This window comes from Panthera pardus, unplaced genomic scaffold (genome assembly GCF_024362965.1).
Source record: "Panthera pardus isolate Hobbes unplaced genomic scaffold, ASM2436296v1 HiC_scaffold_13, whole genome shotgun sequence".
Classification (NCBI taxonomy): Eukaryota; Metazoa; Chordata; class Mammalia; order Carnivora; family Felidae; genus Panthera; species Panthera pardus.
In genome coordinates, this window is record NW_026526688.1 from 148346484 (window position 1) to 148366909 (window position 20426).

Consider the following 20426-nt stretch of genomic DNA (forward strand, 5'->3'; position numbering starts at 1 on the left):
AACAGAAATAAAGTAAAACTAATAGATTCTAGTAGTGTTCCAATTGTTGAAATTAAGTTTGATAATAAAAGCTCAAATTTTTCTTCATTTTTTAAAATAAGATATTTCATTTCTTACTGAAATAGAATCTACTATATCGGTGGTGTGGCACCAACAAAGTAAAATTATAATGAACCCATTTTGACTGCTCCTGTAACAGACTTAATTTGTCTATTGTACTATCTTAGATGTTATGATTGTACTGATGAATCCATGGATCTTGTCTGTATTATTTTTAAAACATTTTTATTAAATATTTTTTTTAAGTTTATTTATTTATTTTGAGAGACAGAGGGCAAGTGAGCGAGTGGGGGAGGGACAGACAGGGAGAGAGAGAATCCCAAGCAGGGTCTGCACAGACAGGGCAGAGCCCAATGCAGAGGCTCAAACCCCTGAACCCGTGAGGTCATGACTTGAGCCGAAATCAAGAGTCAGAAATTTAATCTTGTCTTTATTATTTAGTTTTGTCTTTTGCTCATTTACCTGTGATGTCATCTTCTTTGACGTTTCCTTAGAGTTTTTAGACCATGGTTGAAGTCACTGGAACTGTGGTAGTCTCAGGTGTGCTTGTGATGGTGAATTCTGAGGATGCTTCTGTAGTGACTACCGTGTTCACTATTGGTTCAGTGGTAGGAGTAAGTGTAGGCTCAGCAGTAGCAATGGTATTGATGGTAGGGTTGCCTGTCTTATCCTGAATTTTCTTTGGGGGAATGACAATAAATGACACAGGTAGGTGTGGGTGACGTACCACAGTGGGTGTGTAGGTATTTGGCAGGACTTGCCACTGAGGAATTTGGACATGTGGCCTAACTGCAACTGGTTTTGCATAATATGGATAGGGCATATATTGATTATTAACTGGTACAGCTGGTTTATGTGGGTAGTAACTGGGCTCATAGTGAGGATAGTTACTCAGTACGTAATGAACTGGGATATACTTGGCAGTTTTCTGATTAAGCAATCTTTCATCATTTTCACGGCACTGCAAAAAGAATACATTGTGCAGATGGTATAATTGTAGGCTAGAATCTGAAATCAGAACTTTTTGAAGTAATATATTTTAGTCTTTGACATTGAAGAAATACAATATTGGAAGCAGTGAACTCAACAACCATATTATTTTACAAGATACGGATTTGTACACTTCTCTTCCATTTCTTGATTTTCAACAAATATTAAAAATAGTATTAGTTTCAAACAGATTAGATGAGGTAATCCATAATGTAAACCACATTGCCAGGTCTTGCATATATGAATAGTGCTCAATAAATGTTGGGCATTATAATAAGTACAATACCTAGAAAAGTCTCATAGAGAGCTTTGACATATTATGCACAAACATAGCACATGCAAAGAAATATATGTGCATATATAGCTTTTAAAATATGTGTATATCTGTGTTCTTACCACATATTTGTAATTGTTTACAAATTTTATTTATCTAGAGATTAGGTTGAGAGCACATTTTTTTTTCTAAACTAATTATAGCAGAATAGTAAAACAATGTGATGTGGGAGGATTCCTATATTTATACTTTGGATTCTTTTCAGCTTCATTTTATTCACTAAAGATCACTTAGGGAATTTTCTGTTTTTATTTGCCTCTCTTCTATTGGTTATGTGAATTTATAAAAATACGTCATTAAATCTTCCCATGTGAATAAAAACAAATCAACAAATTACACTCCAAAGCAACTATTTCTCATGAAAGGAGACATATCTAAATGTGTTCATTCAAACATATTTGGAAAACAGAAAGAGGAAGTAAATGCAAGTGTATGAGAGTTATTCAAAGATGGGTCAGAGAAGATCCTTCCCCCAGTCTTTAGTCAGGAGAGATATTAAACTTTACATTTGTTTTCCTTTTCTCCCCAATATTAAATTCTGAGATAATTTTCTCATGCTGCAAAATATACATGAAAACCAAAAATACGTGACTTGGGTCATAAAAAGAATCCCAAGATTTTCAGGTGAATATTGAGGTCAATTCATACGATTGTTTGCTGAAGTGATTTTTTTGGTAAAGATTATTATTTTATGGGGTTTATTTATTAATTTTTAGACAGAAGGCATTTAAGTACCATTGAACTGTGCATAATATTATACTTTAGAGTTCATGTCTCTACAAGAAATAATTAAAAGAAACTTACAGTTGGTTGTTCTTGGTTTTGCACCTGTGCACCCTGCTGCAGTTCACAAAAATGAGAAATAAGTTAAAAAAAAGCAAGGCAAAGTCCAGATTTTTTGTGGTTTAAAAATCTTTTGTACTAAAGACAAAACGTTGTTTCTCTGTTTTTGCTTTAATATTGTAAAATATTGTAATGCATTATCCATGGTTGTTTAATCTATAAGGTCTGTGAGCCACTCAGGAAGTGATAGCAATAAGCTAATTAAAATCTTTAAAAATCACCACCTGGGGAGAAAATTTTAAGGTTGAAAATAGTATGATCATTTGACTCCTATGCCAACAAATATACATATTTGTTTAAATGGAAAATATGAATAACCTATATTCAATTTGTATTGAATTTACATTGTGTTTTTGGTTTCTTTTTTTGTTTGATTTTTGAATGTACGTTATTATAAATAAGAGGGGCATTGAGCATAGTTTTTTCTGCTCTCCTACTAAGATAATTTATGAGGTTTATTTCGATTAAAGAACGGCCTCTTGTATAACATTAATATATAATGTTATATAAAAAATAGTGTTTTTTTAATCAACTTTCATTTGTTTTTATAATACTTTTCTTAATTCTGGATTGCAACATGCATAGGGAATCAGGAGTGAAAAAACAATTTCCATAGGCATATATATAGAGCTTTAAAAACTCACAAAGTTTATATGAACTTTTGGGATGAGGTTATAAGATTAAACATTTTTAAAAATGATAGATCTAGTTTAGGACAGTTCACACATATCCTTTGGATATAAAAAGACTCTTTTGGATGATGTTGGTACAGAAAATTAGAAATTTGATAAAATAATAAAACTCACGTATGTTGAGATAGAGATTTCTTTGCTCTAAATGCATTAAATTACTAAACTTACTAAATTACTAAATTAAAACTTAAAAGGTAATATGAATATTGTAGAAAGTTTGCATATACCCCCAAATTGAGATAATCTAGACATCTTCATATTATATCAATCTGTACATATGTTCCTAGTATATGTTCCTGTTAGTACACATATTGTATCTTGCTTTTTTTCCAGAAGCAATATCTCATCTTTTTTTCCCATTTATCATATAGTTTTTATACTCAAATATCTATAGTCGAAAAATAAATGATAAATGATTCTGTCATGAAATGTTTATTCTTTATTGTTAACCGTTAAGGCTTCTTTCAAAAAATGTTTTATTAATAGATAGATGAGTAACATCTGTATATCACTGTCCTTTTTAATAGTTTTCATAGATGCCTTAAAATAGTTTTAAAAAATATAACTTTTGGGGGTGACAAAAATCCTTTAATGGGAATTATCGGATTGCTGTACAGAAAAGTTGTGCCAATTTATAATTCCACCAGTAGGCTATAAGATTGTGCAATTCATCACATAATGTTAATAATAAACATTATCCTAACTATATTTGGAGAGAAGGGACAAATTAACATGTATAAGATACTATCACAAAATATGTATAGTTTTGATTGTTCACAAGATTGAATGGTAAAATCTATAAACTTTCATTCTTTTTGAATTATTTATTCATGTCCCTGGGGCTTGAAGCCTTTGTGAAAATGGGAAGAAGTGTTTGGGAGCTACAGTAAGCTCAAGTAGCTCAGGAAGAGGTTGCTATAGACCAGGCAGTTGTGGATCATGTGATACTGCGATTTATAATAAAAAATATATATTTGGTCTTCATTCCAGGTTCTGGCACAGTGCTGCTCCTAAAACCCTTGTGATTTCCTAAGTGATGGGCATGGGGTTGGGAAGAAGGTGTCTTTCATTATGTTAATGAAGTGAATTTGGACCCCACCTAAGGATGGAGACTGGTTGCCAGAGAAACCAACCTTTTTTCTTTTTTCAATATTTATTTATTTATTTTGAGAGAGAGAGAGAGAGAGAGCTCCAGCAGGGGAGGGGCAGGGAGAGAGGGGAACAGAAAATCCTAACTAGGCTCCGCTCTGGGAGCGCGGAATCTGACAGGGGGCTTAAACCTAGGAAACAGGAGATCAGACTTGAGCTGAAACCAAGAGTGGGATGCTTAACTCAGTGAGCTATCCAGGTGCCTCATGAGAAACTAACCTTTTGGTTTGAAGGTTGGGGCTTTCAATCCCACTCTGTAATCCTTTAGGGAGGGGAAAGGGATTGGAGGTTGAGTCAGCAGAAAACAGCCAATAATTTAGGCAGTCATCCCTATGTAAGGAAGCCTCCATCAAACCCCAAAAGGATGGGTTCAGACAGCTTCTGGGTTGGTAAGCACATGGAAATTCAGGGAAAGTGACTTTCTTGGAGAGGGCATAAGACCTCTGTACCCCTTCTTACATAGGTTACCCTATGTATCTCTTCATCTGACTGTTCCTGAGTACATCCTTTTATGACAAACCAGTAATCTAGTAAGTAAAACATTTCCTGAATTCTGTGAGCTGCTCTAGCTAATTAACCAAATCCAAGGAGGGGAATGTGGGAAACTCCCATTGATAGCCAGTCTTCAGAACTACAGGCAACAGCCTGGGCTTGTGACTAGTGTCTGAAGTGAGAGCAGCGGGACAGTCTGAACCCTCAACCTGTGGAATTTGACACTGTCTCTGGGTAGATGGTTTCAGAATGGAGTTGGAATCTCTGACACACTGCTGGTGTCCAATAATTGCTTGGTGTTGTGTGAGAACTCCCACTCCCAAACACATGTTGGCAATGTGTCCAGGAACCTAAAATAATAATTTTCTTATTTCAGTTTTAATCCTGATTATTCAGAGAGAAAACCTAAGTTCAAAATGTGCTGGTGGGCAAAGTAAAATGGAATTTCCAGGAATAAATGAAGTAAAATAAATGTAAAAGTCATAATAAATTTTAAGGAGTTTGACTCTAAGAATTTACCTAATAGAATTATTTAATAAATATTAGCTTAAAAGGAAGTCTAAATTGAATAATACATGAATTATGAAACAAAGACTAGTACCTTCCAAAATGTATAATCTAAGAGATGGTCATCTAACATCATCTTATGTTTGTTTTCTTGTTCTTGCTATGGGCAAATAAGTGCCTGGGATCCCTGAATAATCTCTCTTTCTTGGATCTCTCTCTCTCTCTCTCAAAAAAAAACAACACATTAAAATTTTTTTAAAAAGTTAAATAAAAAGAATTTATGATCCTGGGTTATGACTTATATATTTATTCTTTAGGAATTATTTTTAGAACATTTTATAACTTAAAAATATTTCCAGAATTGTTCTCTCTTTACCTCCCCAATGTATTTTCTGTATAGTATGAGAATTTTAAGGGTTTTTCATACATGTTAAAGTGTGGTTTCTTAATTCCTGGGAGCTAAAATCATATCCAGAATAACATGATTATAATTTTATAATATAAAATCAATAAAACTTTAAGAAAATATAGCAAGTATGCAGTTACTTTGTTACATGAAATATAACTTCACTTTCCACAATAGAACTTTTAAATAAAATTTTCTTAAAATCTTAATACAAATTGATTAGATGAAATCAACTCACCAAAAATGGCAAGGTTAATGCAAGGATATTCACAACTAGGAAAAAAGTCTTCATCATTGCACCTGAAAGTAAATTTAAAAAAAATAAATTAAGAGGATCTGTTATAATTTAGGACTGATTTGGGACAATATTTGCTTGTTTTGTTTTCTTTTTGGTTTAAGGAAAAAACCAGATTTATGGGTAGATTTAGCCAGTGTAGAAAATATTTTATTGTACATTTAAAAAAAAACAAACTTGAAATTAACAGGGTGAATCTGATACAGGCTTTGCCAACAACTAGCATCAGTTTTAGGAAGAGAGTTACAACATACACAAATCAGTGTAAGAGGAAAGAAAGAAAGTGGAAAATTCCACAAGTGTTTCTCTACAGATAGAGGGTTTTGGTTAAGAGAATCATCAAATTCTTTGTGTAGAAGATGGCATATACGTAGGACTTGTCCATGGAGAAGGATAGGGACAAAAACTTTTCAAGTAGAGGAGAAAGCCTTGGGAACATCCATGGACACTTTGAAGGGAGTGGCATTTTATAAGAAGGGAAAGATAAAGTTGAAAAGAAAGTTTAGGGCAGCAAAGGAGAGGTCTTGAATGCCAGGTGAAAGAGTTAGGCATGGCTTTGTAAACAACAGAAACTAGTTGAGAGGTTTTAGACTGGAGATGTTAAGACTATACATTCCTTTGGAAGACTGAGTTCAAGTCCAGTCCCTATCTACGTGAGTAACTTTAGCCAAGTAATTTCTCTTGCCTAGACCTTATCTTTCTAATCTATAAACTGAAGGTTTGAACTAAGTGATTTCTAAAATTCTATTAATTCCATGATTGATCTAATGGAAATAGGTAAGATGGAGGGAAGGGGTGGGGCCTGAGACTGCATTCTTTATAATATACTTTGGTAGTAATCATAAATGATATTATTAACTTGATTGTTTTAATAAGAAATATAAATATCATAATTACAGTGGTTTTGAATATTTAAAAAAGTAAATTAGTTTTATCCTTCTAATGGAATATAGGGTTGTCACACCTACTTATTTGACCCTTTTTTTAAAAGTTTATTTATTTATTTTGAGAGAGAGAGAGACAGAGAGTGAGCAGGGGAGAGGCAGAGAGAGGGGGAGAGAGGATCTCAAGCAGGCCCTGTGCTATTAGTGTAGAGCCTGACACGGGGCTTGATCCCATGAACTGTGATATCATAACCTGAGCCGAAATCAAGAGTCAGACGCCTAACCAACTGACCCACCCAGGCCCCCTATTTGACTCTTTTTTAATAAATTGTCTTTTTAGAAAGATACATATAACACTTCAGACTTTTAATATTTAAGTGCATTATCATGTTTGTGAAGTAAATACTAACTACATCCTGTTGTAGCTATTGTTTTTGCCATATGTGTAACAAAATTGAGTCCTACCAACAGTTGTACAAAAGAGGTTTACAGAGTTAAAGCCCAGGGTTGGGAAGGGGAATCACATCAGACTCTATTTGCTTCCATTCCCAGGTAATAATGATTTGGAAGACTGTCTACTAAACTGACTTCAAAACTGCTGATAGGATATCAGTGGATAGAAAAGAACTCCTATGGAATCAAATCTGAACAACCTGCAGCAAACTCAGATTTCATTGAGAGAGTGGAGTTCCTTATTAATTATTTACATGCCAATTAATTTTTTTATTAAAATATATTTGACATACAACACTGTATAAATTTACCATATTGTAATATGGTTGCCATTGTAGTGATAATTAACACTTACATCACATAATTACTATTTTTTTTTTTTTGGTTGGAATAATTAAGATCCAGTCTTGACAAGTATCATGAATATAGACAACAATATTGTATTGTAATCACCAGCTAACTTAAAATTATAGACTGAACAGTAAATTTTTATGATGAATAAGACTCCAGTTAAGTTCTCACAAAATTATAACACACACATGCACACACACACACAAAAATTCTGTAAAGTGATAGTAATTCTTCCATTTTTAGCATCAATAGATATCAGAGAGATAAGCCCATACTTTCCTTATCAGCTACTTAAACCAATGAGTACTTGAAATTGCCTTCATCACTTTGTAAGACAGAAATAATTTGTGACATAGAATTATTTAGCTTTCATGGGAATACAAAAGGCATGTTTTAAAACAATAGTTATACTATAACAAATAAAATTAAGACCTTTAGATATAAATATATTTGAAATTAATTAAGGGATCAATCGGGATTATTATTACATGTCCATCTTGCTGAGAAGTTATCCCTTCACATTTGTCTGTAGGTTCTTTGTCTTGAATACTTTCTTTTTTATTTTGGTTATTATTTTTCTAAATTTCAATGATTTTTTTAAAAGTTTTTATTTAAATTCCAGTTAGTTAACATACAGTGTAATATTAGTTTCAGGTGTACAATATAGTGACTCAACACTTACATATAACATCCAGTGCTCATCACAAGTGCACTCCTTAATCCCCATTACCTATTTCACCCATCTCCCTGCCTGCCCACCTTCTCTCTTGTAATCATAAATTTGTTCTCTATAGTTAAGAGTCTGTTTCTTGGTTTACCTCTCTATCTTCTTCTCTAGAATTTACATTGTCTTTAGTAGTTTATCATATCAAACCTTGGCCTTTAACCCAAAGTGAAGTTAAAAGAAAATTGGATCATAACACCATTCAGAATCTACGGTTTAGGTTAGAAACTAATATCAAAATGAAGCCAAGACATATTCAAACTTAACAATAAAAGCTAAAAGGAAGAATATGTGCTTCTAAAATAACTTTGGTGGTATTATTTCTATTGTAAAAAGAAGTCGGTCTCTCTGGATATTTCAGTATGATTACCTTTCCTTGTGTCTGTCAGGTCTTGCTTGGCAGTAGGTTGAGGTGGCCTTTCAACTGTAGAGAAGACCCAAGGTAAATAACTGAAGACTTATTAAAGGGTATTAGTCGCTTGGGTCATGTGATTTATTTTCCTCCTACATTTCGCCGAATAGGAAGATGACAAAAAGGAAAGATTTGATGACAGCCAGGTCATCTTTGGGTCAATCTTTGTGAAGTGCAGAAGGGGAAATAGAGTTGTCATTCATAAAGCTTGAAAAAAGACTATTCACACTTTTTAAAGAATGAATTTGTATGTTTTGTAAACAGAGGAGTTCTAAAAAACATTAATTGCATTCTTAATTAACTTATCCTACCTCTTTGAATTTAAAGCTGTTGTAAAAATGAAAAATAGCTACCCATAACACTGTCGTATTTTAAAGATTTTAAATTTAAGAACCTGGATATCAAGTGATACTACATATATTATTAAGTCTACTTGGTCTTCTTCAAAACTATTAATTTTTAAAAATTAGAAAGATGATCATTTATTGCACACCCAAGAGCAAATTTTTAAAAGTTAAATCTAAATGTGAAATATTTTAATCAATATAAAATAGTCATTTGCATTTGAGCTACAAAATAGAGTTTTCACTAAGCTCATGTACATTCAATACACATTTGTTCATTGATTAAGCTCTTATGAATGACATTTTAGTTTAGATTTTTAGTTTTCAGGAATATAGGTGACTCTGTATAAATAAAATTAAATTATTGAATTGAGGATAATTGTTCTGTCTCAGAGATAGCTCATTCTGACATAAAAGTAAGTTTTAAAAAATCACCAATATGGGGGCCATTTTGGTAAAATACAGCTAACCAAACAATTTGCCGAGCCAATTCAGAAAAGGATATTTTATTTTGTTTATGCTTCTCTGGGGAAAAATGTTAATTGTGACTTCATTTTAGCTGTGAGGTCCTGGCAAGACTGAAGTATTTACAAGAATCAGTGTAAGACTGCCAGAATATGAGAAATAATGTGAGCATTGTAGTATTCCTATATTCTTGTCTTTTTCTTAGAACTATTTTATGCCTTAGAAAATTAGGAACAATGTTCTGAATCATAGAATGAATGGTTATTGAGTTTGAACAGAGTGAATTGAGATTTTCCATTTCTCAGAATAGTTGGCTTTTGCTGTTTGAAGAAAAATGGCAGAGATTCAAAACTGCTAAAACAAGCTGTTAGAATAATAAGACCAATCATTCTATATGGTCTGTTTAGTCGCACCTTTTTTCTTTGGTTGTGAGGGTCAAGTGATAGTTGGAAGATTATGGACTGGTCAATGGGGATTGACCAATTATGAAGGTATTCCTTTCTACATGGTAATTTCTCAGTCCTTGGTTTAGAGCCATAAAATGATACTTATTTTCACTTGAGCCTTTATTTACTTAATTCACAATTACAAGAACTTATTTATTTATTTGTTTGTTTATTTATTTATTTATTTATTATTACTATTATTATTATTCACCAAAGGCTCAGAACACTTTTAATAACATTGTTTTAGTGGGAAAATATATTTCAGTAATTATATTTCCCCTGAGAATGCTAGGAATCTTTATCCATACCAAGAGAAAACCATTTTACAGTGGGGTCACCCATCCACCTCAAACACTAATCTGACTTTTTTGAAAAACTGGATATTATTTGTTGAGTACTTAAATTAGCCCAGGTACTGTTCCAGGCTTTAGGGATAAATTAGTAACCAAAGCAGGCAAATATCCTTGCCATTGTGGAGCTCATAGTCTAACATTTACTTGAATACTAGTGACACTGAACATTCCCCATATGTATATTGACCTAAGGAATCTAAGAGAACTAGAGTTTTGAATGACTGGTATAGATGAACTAGGTGAACTCTACATTAGAGCTATTCAGATACCTTGATGTTTTTCAAAGAAAAACAAAAAGGAAGATCAGAACTCCCATGATATGAAATCTCTCAGGAAATTGGGATAGTGATGAACAAGATCTTAAAACATAGAGAGTTTGCTATCTGGAATTGGTTCTCTAGCCTCAATCTAGTCATAAATTCATTTTAGGGGTCATAGTCTACTCCTGAAACATCCCCAGAGTATGGGAGGAAGACCAACAGGGCTTCTTAGTCAAGCTACAGCTTCTTTCTGTTTAGGTCCTGATAATCAGTGTCTGTATAACCATTAACACAGGGAAGCTGAGTAAGAGGCTATTGTGGGTTCATAAATTCAGATTTCAAGCACTATGAAATAATCATTTTGTGATCAGTGATATGATTATTGATGCAAATGCATGCTTTTATCCATAACAACTTCTTGTTCTGTTAGCATTTCTCACATCTGATATGTACTTTATCTCTATTTTCTTTTCTTTTGGTGGTACTCACATGTATGTGGGTTTTTTTACTGTCTCATTTTATTTCTCAGCTACTTCATTACTACCAGGCTGATCTCAATACTGTATCATGTGCTTCAAGTACAACGTTTGTGACAGTAGTGGCAATGTAAATAACTAACATAATTTTCTACAGATTAATTCTTAAGATATCATAAAATTAACATTTTAATGCAGAAGCTTGTATGCTTTGGAAAACTTTGCAATGCATGAAAATTCTGGGAAAGTAGCATTAAATGCTCCTAAATTTTTTAAACATTAACAAAACAGAATATCACGATTTTTCTCTCCTGTAGAAAATTTATTTAAATAAATTGTGCACAATATATAGTTCTTATTCAAAACAAGGCACTATAGGACACCTGGGTGGCTCAGTCAGTTGAGCATCTGACTTCGGCTCAGGTCATGAGCTCATGGTTCGTGGGTTCAAGCCCCATGTCAGGCTCTGCACTGACCATGTGGAGCCTGCTTGGGATTCTCTCTCTCTGTCTCTCTCCCTGCCTACTCTCTCTGCCCCTCTGCCACTTGCATTCTCTCAAAATAAATAAATAAACTTATAAAATTAAGAAAAAACAAAAAAAACCCAAAACCAATATGTTTGGAGAGTATAGTAGGCAGTCACGGTCTCTGCTTGCAGAGAACATACGAAGAGATAACGCTTTCTGTTGGATGTAGATAAGGAGACTCTTTTGAGGCCTGAGAATACATTTGATGTCATCTAGAGCCCATCTAGTTGTTATGACTTTAGTATTAGTGCACATATAAATTTATGCTTTAGCAACTTTTAGAATCCCAAAGTTTCTGGGTCCACTATAATAACACATTAAGAAATACAAGGAGTAATCAAGAAAACTTTCAATTTTTGTAAAGGATCCAATATGTATCAATTTTGTAAAGGATCCAATATGATCCTAGCACTTTCAGTAACTCTGTTCTTTATTTACTCCAATAGATCTTTTATTCCTCTCATACCATTCAAAATATCCAGGTCAACTATGACATCCATGTGGTCAAATCCAGTGCTACTGTTTAGATCTTTCTCTTCATCAATCTCAGCAGCCTTTGGCATGCTGATTCATCTTTCTGACTTGTAATGATTTATTCTTTTGGTTTTTCCTCTCAAACCATTGGCTGCTCTTCATTCTCTTTTGGTTCCTCTTATTTTTCTCAAATTCTCAATTTGGGGAAACGTTCATGGATTCTTCCTGGGCTTACCACCCTTTTACCTTTTTTCCCTCTCTATCTTTTGTATCACTATAGTTGACCTACTCCATTCCCTTTAAATATGGTACACATACTCTTAACTTCATTGAACTACATATTCATGTATCTAGCAGTTGTGTTAGTATTCCCGTTTGTATGTGAAGGGGACAACCCACATTTATGAATAAAGCAGAATATTTGATTTTTAGACACATCTCTTTTCTCAACTCTCCTAGTGTTTCCCCTCTTTAATAAATGAAACTATGATGCTCTCTGTGGATAAAGACAAAAATCCGTGAGTCATTTTTTTTTTCCCATCCTCAACAGTCCATTAGAATTATAAGCCCTATCTTTGACGATATACCCGGAATCTGCCAGCACTTTCTAGTCTTAACATTTATTGCTCCAGGGGCGCCTGGGTGGCTCAGTCGGTTAGGCGTCCGACTTCAGCTCAGGTCACGATCTCGCAGTCTGTGAGTTCGAGCCCCGCGTCAGGCTCTGGGCTGATGGCTCAGAGCCTGGAGCCTGCTTCCGATTCTGTGTCTCCCTCTCTCTCTGCCCCTCCCCCATTCATGCTCTGTCTCTTTCTGTCTCAAAAATAAATAAAAACATTAAAAAAAAACACACACACAAAAAAACATTGCTCCAGTCAATCCCAGCTACTGACATCACACACTTGATCATCTCAGTACTTTCTGGTCTCCCTACTTTTACTCTTGTCACCTTGTAAACATTCCTCACACAGTTATAAAAATGTTATTTTTTGGACATATACCTGATATGATTATTCTCCTGCTTAAAATCTTGCAATGACCTCTTCTAGCACTTAAAATAAATTCCAAGCATTTTCTCAGAGCCTATTAATTTCTATAATTTATTATTTCTCTATCCCTCATATCTTATATTCCACCACTTTTTCTCTCACTCTGTGCCAGCCTCAATAAACTTTCTGTTTCTAGAAGGTGCCATACTCTTTCCCAAATCACTTTTTACTTGTGTTCATAGTCTCTGAAATATTCTTACCCCAATTCTCCTCAAATAGTGTCTTCTTTATATCAGAGATGTTTCTTGCCACATTTTCTAAATAGCCCTTTCCTTTCCATCATCATTCTATTATTTTACCTTATTTTTTCCATAACATATTACACTATGAAATGATTTTCAAAATTTATATATGTCCATTTACTATTCTCTGTCTTCTTTCACTAGAATCTAAGTTCCCCACTGCATAGAATTATGTCAAACACATTTTAGACATTCAAATGTTTGTTGCACAAATTATCTGGATACTTGTTTAAGTTGCAAATTATTATGTCACTGCACACTTCTGAGCCATAAGTTTCAGGGGAGTAGTGTCCCTGGAAATCTGCACAGGAAATATGCACCTAGGGGTGGCTGGGTGGCTTGGTTGGTTTAGCATCCAACTCTTGACTTCCGCTTGGGTCAAAATCTGATGGTTCATGAGTTTGAGCCCTCCATCAGGCTCTGTCTGTACTTGGGATTCTGTCTCCCTCTCTCTCTGCCCCTCCCCCACTTGCTCTTTCTCTCTCAAAAAATAAATAAAAGTAAACTTAGAAAGTTAAAAAAAAAGAAATAAGCACCTAAATAGTTTTTTATACACTTGAAAGTTTGGGATTCACTACTTTCTTCTGGATGAAATCAGAACCTGTTCATGAAGAACTCCAGAAGTGGACAGGCATATTCTCTGTTATCCCTGGGATTCGGATTTCCTTCACTGAAGAGCTAGTGGATAAGAAATAGGTTTTCTCGGATTTTCCTGTAAGAGCATTAAAACCGACTTCCCTTTGATTGTCGGTGGAGCTGGGCTCTCACTGGGCTCTCACTTGGAGTGATTGCTGCTAGATATCCTGGTTGTATTTCCTTCCCCTACTGAAGTCTTGGATAGATGAGAGAAGTAATATGCATCTTAAACTGTTGGAGGGAGGAGTCCTTCAGCTGATGGTGCCTTACTTTCACCTTATTTTATTGCAGCTAATTTCTTTCATCTGCCTTGGTTTGACCAAACTTCAGCCATAAGTTTATCCACAGGAATAACTCTGCAAGGTATTATTGAATTCACATAGAATTCTGGAGAAATACTGCCTCCTGGATGTCTTAGTCATTTACATAAGGAGATGACTCATCAGGTGATATTTGTTCTCTATATCTATATGAAATATTAACAGAAATGTTATGTACTGAACAAGAATATAGTAAGATATTTACCACCTTCTCTTTTGTTTCTAAGATCAGAGGTTATCCCTAAGGTTAAGAGAACTTTATATATTCACTTTTTATCCATTAGAAACAGGTTATAAATTATTTTAGTCCCATCTTTTGTTCTTTTTTACTTTGCCCAATGAAGCTAAATCTCATTAAAAATACTCATTTGGGTACAGAGTTTATCCATTCAGTAGACATCTGTTTAAACATTTAATTTGTACTTACTTGTCAATTACTGTTTTTTATCCATTAAGGTTCAGCTCCAAGTCACCTGTGGGACCTTTCCTAATTTGTGTAAGTCAGTCTAGTTTCCCTTATATTTTAAAGGTTTATTTATTTAGTTTGAGATAGAGAGAGTGTGCATGAGCAGGGAAGGGCCAGAGAGAGAGGGAGAGTGAGATTCTCAAGAAGGCTCCGTTCTGTCAGTGTAGAGCCCAATGTGGGGCTTGAACACATGAGCCATGAGATCATGACCTGAGCTGAAACCAAGAGTTGGACACTTAACCGACTGAGCCACCCAGGCACCCCTACCCTTCTGCTTTAAAAACAAACAAATCCTTCTCCTCCCAAAAAGCCTCTGTGAATACTTTATTGGAACACTTATTACATTTATTGAAATTGTATACATGTTATTCTATTCTCACTAGACTATAAGCTACTTAAAGAAGAAAAAAAATCCTTTTGTCCAAATCTCTAACATTTAGCACAATTTTTGACACAAAATGAACATTGAGTTTTTAGTGAATGAATGAAATATGAAAGATTATCTGGGAAAATGTGAGTCTTCTTCTCAAGGAAAATAATGGAGATAAATTCAGCTTTTTGTTTACTTTTCCATAAAAGCCTTTTTCAATAGTTGGTATATAAACTCCATGTGAATGTGGTAAGTAGTGTCTCTACAGCTGATTACGTTTTAAAATAATAGTGTGTTCAGGGGCACACTAATTTGATCATCTATTTTAGATGAGATGGTAAACATGCTATAATAAGGTCAGTTTAGTCTGGGAAGCATAGTTAAGCAAAAGATGTATTAAACTGGCATTTTCAAGAATGTTATGTATGTTTGCTATAAATTTTCAAGAGATATTTTGAGTTTGAGGGTGAATATTTAATTTGAGTCCATCTGGTAAGATTCATGCTTCAAGATACACACTTTGGGAGACAATGTTCTTGTGAATCCTATTCCCATAAACCAACATTAGATTACAAAATAAAATGGAGGTTTGATTGACACTCTCTTTGAGAAATTATCTCCCTAGTCACCACAATCAAAAGTGTCAGGACCAGGAATGATGTTGCCCAAATCCCCTGGGGGACTAGCTGATGAATTTTAATAGAATGCATTTGCTTCACAAATACAGTAGTTAAAAGTAAATGATAGTTTCTTCGTTTTTCTCCCCCCAGGGAGTTACAGTGATATAATTTGAAGTGAATAAAATAAAACTTCCAATCTGAGAGTTAAGGACATATATCAAAGCCTAAACAAAGAAAACAGAGGAAAGACAGTAAACTAGAAAGTTGGCCTTCCCAAACTTCAGAGCAGCCAAGCTTTGCCTTTGGCCCGTCTTCAGGGCTTTGATTTCCTACCTTCTTCATTTTCCTCTATCTTGGTTTCCTTTGACTGTCTTTCCTCAGTCATGCAATCACCTCCAATCTGTCAGCTGTAAGATTGTGAAACAATTGCTATAAAATTAATTTACCAAGTTATATTGAGGACAGTCTAGTCTTCTTGCTCTCCCTCCCATAGTTTTAAATGGGATCACTGACTTTAATACCAAAGGATGAATATTTAATGTTTGAGGAAGCTCTGATCCTTGAAAATGACCAAGGGAGACAGCAGTTTCCCTGTTCAAGTCATGCTGAGAGGCTCATTAGGCTGACCTTGATTTGTAGCCAGCTAGTGGGTCATGGCAGAATTTCCCTCATTGATGTTGAGGGGTTAGCCATGAACACTTTTAACTTGGAGTGGAGAAATGTAATCTTTGTCCAAAGAGAATTTTTCTTATTTCCTGATAATTGACCTATGGGGACAAAGGTTGCCATTGTGACACAATGAAAGGCTCATTGTGCAAGTAGAATCTTGTTGGATGCTGTTTTGTCATTTACTGCAGGAGAGTTTATTTTCATCACCACTTGCTACCTTTTCCTCTTTCAGGGATTTGTTTCTAGAATGTTCATCATGAGATTTATGGAAGCTGATGATCAGGACATGTTGTTCTATAATAAAGTTTGCAAACTCTTTGCTATGTGCATTTCATTTCTATGAAAGGGAATATATACTTGGTTAACTAAAAGCCTCTGAACTTGGTTTTTCCATAACTGACACAAATGTTAAATCCTTTGAGATATATCATCTATCTATCTATCTATCTATCTATCTATCTATCTATCTTTCTATCTATTCTATTGTATCCAACTTGTATTGTCTTGTGATAAAAAATTTTATTTATGACTTCACATTTTATGGCAGTTTCTATGGCAAAGTATGGATAGACACAAATTTACCCATTTTTTTGGGCTAATGCTATAGTTGATTAAGAGAAAACTGTTACCATTGATATATTGATTTTAAGAAGTTTTTTTTTCAAAAATAGGAATACTCTGCTAATTTATGTATTGATATAGGTCAGAGATATGAAAAAGCTGTTTTGTTTAACATTAAGAATTTGGAAGTTTTCTTAATACTTTTTATTTCTCAAATATTCACTGAGTACTCTGCTAAGTGCTGAGGAATACTTATATTATTGTGTTACTGCAGGAACTTACAGTCTTCTCAAGAAAGATACAGAAATGTAAATGAATGATTTTTTAGAAATTAAAGTATAATAAGATTTTTTTTTTTTTAAAGTGGAAGTAAAATGTAGTGGAGAAAGGTCAGAGTGGTGAGTTATTCTGTTTGGAGAGATAGGAGAAAGCTTTTCATGACGGTCATGATACTGGATTTAGATCTTGAGAGATAAAGTGGATTTAAACAGTGAACCCGAGGAATGGACGTTGCATGAAGCTAGAGCACCTAAGCAGAGGCACAGGGTGTGAGAGTGAAAGCCAGTTGTGGGGAATGGCAATAGTGTGGCAGAACACCTGGGGCTGGGAGAGAGATGGGCTCATGGCATGGTAATTCAAAAGGAAGCTCAAAAAAAAAAAAAAAAAAAAAAAAAAAGGAAGCTCAAGGTTACTTTGTAGAAAGTCTTGAATGCCATGTAGGGGGAAATGGATTTCTACTGCAGCTACTATGAAGCCTTCCAAGGCATTTTAGAGGTCGGAGATATAAGTCAGTGTATGTTTTGAAAGATAACTCTGGTGGCAGTGTGACATCTAGATTAGCAGAGAAGGAAATGGGTGGTAGTTGCATTTATTAGCAGGGGTTTGATTTTTCCTCCTGAAATAAACTGAAAACAGACAGACTTTGGTACTGCCATTGTAGAGTCCTAGACTCAGGATTTATTTTAGTATATATGCTGCTGGCAAAAACATAGGAGTTGAATAGGCTTGGTTTGTATTTCTTTTCTGCCATGGGCTAGGTCTATGTGTAGTTCCATAGGACTTTCATGGTCTTTAGTTTCCCCACATATGAATTGTGATTACTGAGCAGAGATTAGGTGATAATTTGCTGATCTAATGATTCAGAAAAACACTTTGTAACCTGCAAGCATGGTATCAATCTAGCTTTAGGATCTTACTCATCAGTTTTTTGAAGTTAGATTAAGTACTTGATTGTTTTGATATCCCTTACCAACATATCAAGTTTATATCCTACAGTATATAAATTACAGACTCAATTGAGTAATTGAGGCACAATTACTCAAATATTTTTTGAAGTAAATTAAATCAACTGCTGGCTCTTGTTAATACAATTGGTGCAACTATACAGCAGAAGATGGTGGATAGACTTTTATTCAAGGTACTTCCAGGACTGGTTGATGTTGGTCACCTCACTCCCCATACTTAAAAAAAAATTTTTTTTTTTAACATTTATTTATTTTTGAGACAGAGAGAGACAGAGCATGAATGGGGGAGGGGCAGAGAGAGAGGGAGACACAGAATCGGAAGCAGGCTCCAGGCTCTGAGCCATCAGCCCAGAGCCCGACGCGAGGCTCGAACTCGCGGACTGCGAGATCGTGACCAGAGCTGAAGTCGGACGCTCAACCCACTGAGCCACCCAGGCGCCCCACTCCCCATACTTTTTATAGAATGGTTAGTCATCAAGAAATCTATATTAAAATCTGTTAAAAATTATTTTGCATTCCTACCAGCAAAGCACATTTAGAAAATAGGAAACCAAGATCTTCTATTTACTAAAGAGGGACACAAAAGATATCTGTGAGAGAATACTGATGCTACTTCAGTTATATTTATTTTTATTTTATTAGCAGGAATATTGACTCTTCAGGGAAGTGGCTGACATTCAACTTTGTAGAGACCTGAAATAAATGATAAGTGCTCAGTTATTAATAGAGATGGGTAATTTGCTTGTGAACTTATAATTTTTTTACTTTTTAATTACAAAGATTGCTTTATTTATTTAAAAAAAAATTTTTAACGTTTATTTATTTTTGAGACAGAGAGAGAGCATGAGCGGCGGAGGGGCAGAGAGAGAGGGAGACACAGAATCGGAAACAGGCTCCAGGCTCTGAGCCATTAGCCCAGAGCCCGACGCGGGGCTGGAACCCACAGACCACGAGATCGTGACCTGAGCTGAAGTCGGGCACTTAACCGACTGAGCCACCCAGGCACCCCACAAAGGTTGTTTTAAAAGTAAATCTACAGGTCGGTCACAGGGCAGGCAACGGGAGGAGTGCTGGCCGCACCCCCGTGTCTGTGATGCCCGCAGCAAAGAATCTGCTGGAATAGATTTGGGAGGGGTAGGAGAGCTCAATAAAATGTTGGTTTCCAGCTAAAAAAAAAAAAAGTAAATCTAGTCCAACGACTGGGAAACTTTATGTTCAAGAAAACTTGAGTAGATGCAGGAAAGAAGGCAGAGGCCTTTAATGGTAGGTAATAGCTGAAAGTTTTTGTTTCCTAAAACAGTCCTCTTGGTCCTAGTGTAATCTTTAGTCTGCATTCCTTCAGTTAAGCCAGTAACTTTGGTTTTGGTATGATGAGATGATAGGGGCCCCTTTTGTACATGGGATATTCAGCCTTAAGGATTTTATTATGATATGACCATCAGAAGCTAGTTTGAAATTTTAATATTAATTAGAAAAATACATGATTTTCTAAGGAATAGTCTGAGGTCTGCCTTAGACCTTACATCCACAAGTTCATCTGTTGTGATATGCACTTTAGTTGAAGTTTTGCCTCCTTTAGACTCCTGATTTAGTCCAAATATGCACAAATGTTGATAGTAGAAAATATTTAAAAAGTTAGAAGTATGTTAGTAAGAAAGGAAAGGGTTTGTTTCTATTATATCATAGCAAAGGAGGTATTTAAACTGCTGTGCTACTGTGATCATGGAAAGACACAGGAACTTAACTGCTGAGTGGAGACTAACGATGTATACCAGAGAAAAAGATGAAAACAAATTGTAACTTAATGGGGATAAATGGGAACATTGCAATATATTTTTCATGGAATGGTACATTATAATTCACAAATAACTTAAAAAACACATGCTTTGTATTATGTGTACTTACCACCTATTTCATTTTAAATTGCAGTGGGACTTTTTTTTTCTTATTTACTGGCCACTAGAAGGTGTAGTTGTAGGGTCAGACAGAGGTATTGGAATAGGAAAATTATATGGATACCATGGATATCCTCGATACAGGAATGGTACATAATATGGGCCCAATGGATATGGGAAAGGGGATCCATAAAACTGTGAAGGTGATCCATTGCTCTGAGTGACCTGTTGAAAGAAAGAAATTAAAAAGACTTGTTTTACTTTTCATGCTGGAGAGAGATAAAATAGCCTTTTAACATGTGGGCCTTCATTTTTAAGTAGGGAGTTTAGAAGTTCTAGGATCATTTACCTTTTCTCTGTGTACTATGAACAGGGATTTAATTTACATTATTTTAGAAAATTTAAGGAAATTACTTAAAG

The 20426-nt window shown here is 34.7% G+C and overlaps 1 protein-coding gene and 1 non-coding gene across 2 annotated transcripts; both read right to left on the bottom strand.

The window, feature by feature from the left end:
- Window positions 1–559: 559 nt before the first annotated feature.
- CSN3 (casein kappa) lies at window positions 560–5765 on the bottom strand. The gene is made up of 3 exons (XM_019463579.2): window positions 5712–5765; window positions 2189–2221; window positions 560–1021 (listed from the first exon to the last, which is right to left on the bottom strand). The coding sequence occupies exons 1-3, from the start codon at window positions 5763–5765 to the stop codon at window positions 560–562; spliced, it is 549 nt and encodes a 182-aa protein (XP_019319124.2).
- Window positions 5766–18715: 12950 nt separating this feature from the next.
- On the bottom strand, window positions 18716–20225 carry LOC109275381 (uncharacterized). The gene is made up of 2 exons (XR_008421483.1): window positions 20017–20225; window positions 18716–18804 (listed from the first exon to the last, which is right to left on the bottom strand). It is a non-coding gene; the product is annotated as an uncharacterized LOC109275381 (transcript).
- Window positions 20226–20426: the final 201 nt, after the last annotated feature.

What these genes read in the sequence shown, in the direction of transcription:
- CSN3 (XM_019463579.2), bottom strand. Translation starts at nt 5,765, where the DNA reads ATGAAGACTTTTTTCCTAGTTGTGAATATCCTTGCATTAACCTTGCCA. An exon ending in CATTAACCTTGCCATTTTTG is followed by an intron (nt 2,222 to 5,711) that starts GTGAGTTGATTT and finishes GAACTGCAGCAG; the next exon opens with GGTGCACAGGTGCAAAACCA. An exon ending in AAAACCAAGAACAACCAACT is followed by an intron (nt 1,022 to 2,188) that starts GTAAGTTTCTTT and finishes TTCTTTTTGCAG; the next exon opens with TGCCGTGAAAATGATGAAAG.